Here is a 7919-nt window from a genome sequence, read left to right as displayed (position 1 = left end):
TGCCAGCTGCATGTGATGGGCAGAAGCTGGACTACAATAGTTCGTGATGCTCGGCGCCTACGAGAGCCGATCGTTGGCTTGGTGCCAGCTGCATGTGACGGGCAGAAGCTGGACTACAATAGTTCGTGAAGCTCTGCGTCTACGAGAGCCGATCGTTGGTTTGGTGCCAGCTGCATGTGACGGGCAGAAGCTGGACTACAATAGTTCATGATGCTCGGCGCCTACGAGAGCTGATACATGGCTCGGTGCCAGCTGCATGGGACGGGCAGAAGCTGGACTACAATAGTTCGCGAAGCTCTGCGTCTACGAGAGCCGATCGTTGGCTTGGTGCCAGCTGCATGTGACGGGCAGAAGCTGAACCACAATAGTTCGTGAAGCTCTGCGTCTCGTCTACGAGAGCCGATTGTTGGCTTGGTGCCAGCTGCATGTGACGGGCAGAAGCTGAACCACAATAGTTCGTGAAGCTCTGCGTCTACGAGAGCTGATCGTTGGCAGGAGCGTCCTCGCAGGAGTCGACCCTGTCGTGGGGCGCGTTGACGCGTACGTGTGATAGCGTGGGCGTGTCGGGGCCGAACTGCGAGTGGTAGAAGTCCTCGCGCATGAGGTTATTCAGCGACGAGCACCGCAGACACAAGATCTCCTGCAGAAAGTATAAAAAAGTAATATGAGTTAATGTACCAGATATCCTAGGATTTAAATGTTACCTGATCTTAGATCGCTATCGGAACTGGTTTCTTGTGGGTAAACTCTTCGTATTAGAGATCTCACAAATAAGAAAAAAATTACGCAATCGTTTTTGAGGACAATAAATAAAAATAAAAATTTGCATGTGGAATAAAAATATTGAGTAGCAAACTTTACAGTTGTAATCCAAGAGTTGCAATCACATGATTTGACAGACTTTTCGGAATGAATTCCACTGTCGACGGTTATGCAAAAATAGTAAAATAATTTTGAAGGATCAGCTCAAAGGAAAAAATAATTATTGGTGAGTCTGAAAGTATTTCCAGCTGTGTCACCTGAGACTGGTCTCAGTATTTTAAAAATTATACTTGACAACTCGACTCAATTTTTGATTAAAAACATTGCTGAAAGTTTAGCAATGTTTTTGAAACATTGGTGAAATTTTAAATCACTATTCCCATTGAAGCGCTTTAAGCTTCACAAAATTAGCATTCCCAAGATAACTACCTACGGGTTAAAAATTCTGAATTCATAACAAAAACTTAAATTTCCCATACATTCATCAAACGTAATGAATGGAGTCTACTTTAACCGGACATGACAAGATTTCTCCACGCCTCGGGTCTCTACGAAGTCTTCGTCTCAACTTATCCAATTAAACCTATGCAAGTTGAGTGGAAAATTTAACGGGAGGTTCAAGTTCCACCGGTCAGTCCGTTATTCAAGTCGAGTTCGTTACCGTCAACAGGGGAGGAATCAGCTGAATTTTATGTTCCGGAATAATGAATGCTACTTGTGCTAAGTAGGGCCGCCTCATTACAACTAGCCCACTTAACTCTAAAGAGGCTCATTAAAAACATTGCATATACTCTTCAGTGTAATAGCAGGTCCGCGTTAATTCACACTGTAACGTGCAGTAAATGATTTAATTCAAGCACCCTGGCCATTAGCGCATCAAAACTCCATTGTAACCAAGTTTCCGAAAGATGAGGAGGCTTCAGATAATTTCCAAGCATACAAACAAGAAGGAATCGGAACACGAATGCAAAACTTAATTCACCATGATGTAAATGTACGATTGAGCTCATGCATATTAATCACATGAGATTCATGAAAATGATTTAAAAATGAACAAATAAATGAATTTTAACAAATTTTCTCCCATGTGCAGCTCTAGTTACGAGGGTTAAATGTCATAGTAAATGCTCAGCTAATGAGCCAAACGAAATATGAATTCTCGTTTAGTGGCCGTGGAAACACGTGATAATTAAGCTGCTCTTGATATGCAGTTTATATTTATTTCCATTTAAGTATTTGGCTATTTTATAAACTGCTTTTACGAGCATAGCTCTTCTGTGTATGATTGGCCATTGATATCTTCCGATTTAAAATAAGGTATGAGCTCAATATCGTCTCTGCTAAAGTACTATAAACAAGAAAGCAAATTAATGATTGAGATGACATGAGGTATTTCTGCGTGTCAAGTCACGACCATTTTGAATCATAAGGCGAAAACGGATTTAGTGTATTGATGCTCCGTTGCGGTGATACTGAGAAGTTTGACCTCTGTGGGCTATTTTTCAACGGGCGCAAGTAAAAGGCAGGAAGTGGAGGGACTGTAATTTATTCACAGCTACATTATAATTATTGGATGCACTGAAGACGAATATCGCATGAAGTTTTCTCTATTCGTCACGTTTTGACTTCTGACCAACCCAATAATTTTGAGAGAGACGCTCATAATAATCTAACGTTTTAGACTCGTTCAATTTTTGTTATAGTCATTCATTCAATCACATCCTGAATGCAATAAAAAAATTTAAGTCGACCTATCGCACATATATTATGCAAATTTACCTTGAAATTACATTTGACCAAAGCTGCGATCGTAGCATTATCTAAAGAATCCCATTATATAGATCAGGATTATTAGGCTTACCCAACGTTGGTTGGCGACTGCAGTGAACGCCAACGCGCTATCGTGATCGCTTAAACTGTAATGATTAACAGAACTAATGGACAGGAAACTGTACTGTCGGTCGGAGATGCAGACTTCTAGAGCCCATGTAACATGGACCATGGTAGTAAGTCTGTACTTCAATGCTATGCTGACATGGTTGCTAACGATGTACAGTGTATGGAGGATTAGTTTGGGATGCCAGAGCAAACGTGGCGTATCCTTAGCCTTTCATCTCCACGAAGTCCTCCTATGATTCTCTACTCCGATTTTTGTTTTTCAAGAATGCGTTTAAAACGAATGGCAAGGAGCTGCCGTCGCTCCGAATTTTAAGAGACCATGAAGAAAGGCTAGAGCTTTGGACGGTCGTTTAAACCATTCCTTGCCATTTGAGCGCAACACGGCGAGCATTTCAAATGGATCATACGGACGCTTGATGCCTCTGATCGCAAGGGATGAAGACATTCATGAACCCTGCCAAATAACATTTAGGGTAGCCGGATAGCAGGGTAAGGTATGATGAAACGCGAAGATATCGAAGAGAATATACTTTTGGAACAATGAAGCGGTGAACGTTGCGTTTGTGAAGTTGTGGCAGAGATTTTTGGTAAAAATGAAAATTCCAACTTTAAGATTTAAAACATTAAAAGGTTAGAACTGTGGAGTGCCTTTTAAGGTGCTTTCGGAAAAATATCCTAAGCAAAAATTGCTTGAAACTCAAGTTAGAGAAAGCGGGTGCATCAATATGCAAAAAGGCGGAGTCATTGTTAAAGAGAATGCTTACTCTAGGAGTGCTATTTCACAGGGTTATTACTTCTCTGTGCAGAAATTTTCCACAAAAATCAAACAATAATGCATATACACCTAGCCACAAAGAGCTTCAACGTTCCTATGCATTTTTATGGGTGAAAAAAATACAGAATTTGACGGTGCTGTTAGAACGACATAGAATATTTACGGAAACTTCGAAATATTCATGATGCAACGGGGAAAGTGTATGAAAACTGCGCATAAAAATCGCATTTGACTCGTTTAAACTCGCTTTTGATTTTTAAAAGTAAGAAACTGTTCGGAGTTGCCAATGTAAAGCCTAGGCTCTATCCAAAGCGAGTTCTGGAATAAAGGATGCAAGGTTTGTTCGGAGTGAGCGCGTTTTTAAAGGTGTTTGAAGAGTTCAGCGGTAAGTGGGAATAAACCTGAAGAAAGCATTTGAGATAGCCATTACTGGGTACTCAAGGGGAAGAGCATAGCGACCACAAACCTGGAAAGGCCTTCTGAAGTCCTTGTTGAGTGTGGCGTAGATGATGGGGTTGAGTGTTGAGTTGGCGTAGCCCAGCCACAAAAAGAGCGACGAGACCGAGATTGGGATGGAGTTCGGGTCTCGTAAAAACGGACGCACCAAAGCCAGCACAAAAAAGGGCAGCCAGCAGATGATGAACGCACTCATAATGATTCCTGGCCACAGAGGAAGAAAGATTAATGGATTCATATCCCAGGTTAGAGAGAGCAGCAGGAAAAAGCTTTGGAGCTTCGCAGAACAACGATAATTTGACTCTGATTTCCGTATTAACATTGCCGTTCATTAATATTCACATATTAGTCTTTGACTTCACTCGTCATTACTAAAAACGTAGGAAAATATTTTCCCACAAAATATTTGAGAAATTTTGCCTTCAGCCAAAAATATCTGTACTGAATGGCATCTTACATGGGAGATATTCTCTTTCGTCTCCAGGCCGGTGAACGTCTCTAAGGCCGCTTACACTCGAGTAAAAGAATTCTCCAGGATTCACAGGACTCAATAAATCACTCAAAGTTTGAGCAAAGTTTTCTCCCACCTTGACGGCAAGGGCAGCTCTGCCTCAGTGCCCTCTGCCAGTATTATGCTAGATAGTGACTTGTTTTTTGGTGCCTACAGTGACAGAAGAACAGCAGGAGTTTCAGTTTTGTATGTGTTTGGTTTACACAAACAGTTGTTTAATCAATGTTCATTTAACTCTGGTACTTAGGTATTTCATTCTGCTTTTTAGACTTTTATTCAAGGCTTATAACGCTAACGTAAGGGCCAGTCAGGCATTTATTTATTTAATTGTTTTCGAACGTATGAACGGCAAGTAAAATAAAATTGCTGGGATAACTTTGCACATACTCGAACATTTTACCCAATAGAAGTGATTTCGAAAGCATCATCTTTGTTTACAATTAAGCCTACCTTCATTGCGTTATTAATTTACCCGGGTAAAAATATATTGAATATTTATATGGAGTAACATTTTATAAATGATTATTCTTCAAAGTTGTATTGTTTATTGCTTCAAAGTTTTGCTTTAAGGAAACGCGAATCTCTTGCCCACGATCATATTCAATTTTTATCCGTAAAAACGTCGAAATATTAGTATGATGTTGACATCCCAATCACAATAGAGATAATTAAACGATAATATTAGTTTACCTAGTGTAGTTGAGGCTTTACGTTCCTTTGCGAGCTGGAACTTAATCCTCGATTGTCGGGTTTTCTTGATATTGTTTGGCAGGGGCGAGTCAGACTGCGCTCGAAACTCTCGCTGTTGTCCCACGTCAATGACGCCAATCGTGTGGATTCCATCCCCTAAGTGACTTTGGTTGGAAGTACTTTCGTTCATGACAGCGTCGTTGACTAATATTATCTCGGGGTAAGGTTGAGAGGGCTGATCCCGATTAGTAGCTCTGATACTGAGAACATCAGTTGGGGACTGTTGAGTAGATTGGTGAGGTGTTGCTGTTCTTTGGGACTGACGGATGACCTTAGACGATAAACTTATGTTAATGGGACTCATAACTCTGCTTACTCGTACGCTTTGGGATGTGGTTGTCGAGATCACAGATGGAAAATGCGGCAAAGGAGCCCAAGCGTCGATAAAAGATTGTCCGAAGCGAAAATCACTACAACTTAAAGACTTTCTGGGCTCCAAGAGACGCGAACATAACGGAGGACTCCGAAGAGGAGCATCCGATAGAGCACAACCAACTTCACTAGTAATTAGATGATCGCCTTCAGTATCATCAAACACAATTCCATGAAAATCATCAGATTCTTCGAGGTTTAACATCAGAGGCGCAGTGTCGTTAATCGCGTCACCGCCACAGCCGCGGAGCTCAGCAGAAGATGCTGGTAATCTGTCGACGAAGGCGTGAGGAACTTTCTTTTCTGGTTTCAGCGGCAAAGACCGGCTGTTTAATAAATTACTCCGGTAGCTGGGGTAACTCATAAACAAATTATCTCTACTCGCGCCGACACCGTTTCTGCATACTACGCTTAAGCCCAGATCTCCATCTTCTGAAGCAAAAGCTGATCTCCGCTCATCATTTATAAGCCCTCGGTCCGCAGGCCTGTTTTTCGAGCCTGAGATCGTAACTCCCAATGAACTTTGAACGTCGATGGATGACGGAACGACAGCTGAATTATTGAGGACAAGAGTGCTGACGCTGTCAGAATTGCCTCTGGATCTCAAGGACAATGTCGAGTCCCCGTTTTGCAGGGCTCTCACGTCAGTGGTAGAGGACACTTGAGGGCATCGCGGGACCGCGGGACTGCGCGTGCATCTGTCAGGTAGTGACCAAGTTGACCCGCACGTCGTGATGGTCGATGATGGGGACGGACACGTCATCTGGCGTCCTAGGGGCAGCTGTGGGGTTGAAATTTATATCTACAGTAAATTAAAACAAACCTATAGCAACAATTAGGGATCAAATTCATTTTGACACTTAAATAATAAACGCAAACGGCATGTTGTCAGACCTCCTGTCACAAAATATATTTTTATAGATTATTATGAGTTTTATTTTAAGAATACGTGAAACAAACTGTGCTTTGATATATTTTGTCCAAAAGATGACGAAGTAGTCAAAGTAAGTTTAAAAAACTGCGCCGCGCCTATTGAGTAAAACGGCTTGACTTTTACAAAATAAGTAACAATGTATGGAATAATCAATTTTTCCTTTCAAATGCCATTGATTTGTTTCTCTGTCTGCCACAAAAAATAGCTCACTATTTGCAGACAACAGTTCAATTAAATTTTACATAGAATAAATGAACTTATTCATCATATATTCACAGGTAATATAGGGTATTCACACGATAAATATCATGAATAGTCTTCTCGAACAGCTTCTATAATACCTGGGGTTTTGTCAGGCTTTAAACGAACCAACAGACATGCATTGACAAACATGCTGCGCGGTTGCCACTCAACACCCAGTTCGTGACGCTGTAGTAGCACCGAATAAGTTTTATTGAGACTCGAGTTCGTGAAAGTATTTTTAAAATGAATGCTAAGCTGTTCCTTTAATAAGTTGATCTTTACATAGGTCTATAAGTGTGATTATGTGAATAAGTTTCATCTAATACAAAATGGATTCTATGCCTATAATTCTATTTAATTTTGATGAACCTAGCGTTTTGTCGTGGAATTACAACAGTGCGGTGGCTAAAGGACAGTTCTGGCGTTTTTTTGCGTCCGGTGGATTCCTGGTCGCGGAATTAATCGATCGTTTAATGCTAATGGAACTAGGCTGGTGTATAACAAGTGGTGCTGGTGGAGCGCTCCACTGCGCCTGAGAGTAATAAATGAGGAAGAATATAACAAGGTCGAATTTGTGTTAATCGCATCGCCATGAATTCTTTCTTTCTTCTACTGTTGGCTTGTCGGAGCTAATTCCTCATGTATTTGCCTCATACGCCAAGGCCACCAAAGTCTTATTTTGAAAGGCATGAGTTCAGCACAAAGGTTACATTTCAAATCCTTTTTGTCCATTTAAACCAAAGTTACATTTTATCATCTTAACGTTATGGAGATATTTGTATCTCCCTTATTCGCTGCTATTTATTCTTTAAGGACTACCTCTCAATCAAAATAAGCATTGGGATGAATATTAGACTATAAATAAGAGAGTTCAGAAGTGCTTAAGCGGCCCGATTAGGCGTAGGTAATGTTTTTGCCTCACATATTCTCGCCTATGCTATTGCTTCACAATTCTACCAAAATTAGTTCAATTTTGTGAAAGAAACCTGTAATGCCTCTCATAGAGCCGCAGTAGGGTAAAATGGATTACTGCAGGTTCAATGTTAACCGTAAAAATCCAAACCCAGAAAAAATCGAAGTTGAGGTTAAAATGTTCATGTTCAATTTGTTATCTGTTTCGATATAATAAATGATGCATAATAAAGTAATTATTAAACTTACAATTCAACTTTTGCAGTATTAAATGAAAATATTTATTATTTTTGCGACATTTTCGT

The 7919-nt window shown here is 40.6% G+C and overlaps 1 protein-coding gene across 1 annotated transcript; it reads right to left on the bottom strand.

Moving 5' to 3' along the window:
* Positions 1-415: 415 nt before the first annotated feature.
* Positions 416-5289, bottom strand: LOC125177576 (5-hydroxytryptamine receptor 1-like). Its single transcript, XM_047879519.1, has 3 exons — positions 5094-5289; positions 3903-4096; positions 416-640 (listed from the first exon to the last, which is right to left on the bottom strand). Exons 1-3 carry the CDS (start codon positions 5281-5283, stop codon positions 473-475), a joined length of 552 nt encoding a protein of 183 aa, XP_047735475.1. The 5' UTR covers positions 5284-5289; the 3' UTR covers positions 416-472.
* Positions 5290-7919: the final 2630 nt, after the last annotated feature.

The sequence above is a fragment of the Hyalella azteca genome, unplaced genomic scaffold (genome assembly GCF_000764305.2).
Source record: "Hyalella azteca isolate HAZT.00-mixed unplaced genomic scaffold, Hazt_2.0.2 contig3233, whole genome shotgun sequence".
NCBI classification, from domain to species: Eukaryota; Metazoa; Arthropoda; class Malacostraca; order Amphipoda; family Hyalellidae; genus Hyalella; species Hyalella azteca.
Note: the sequence above shows the minus strand (reverse complement) of the source record. Positions and strands in the feature narration are given on the sequence as shown.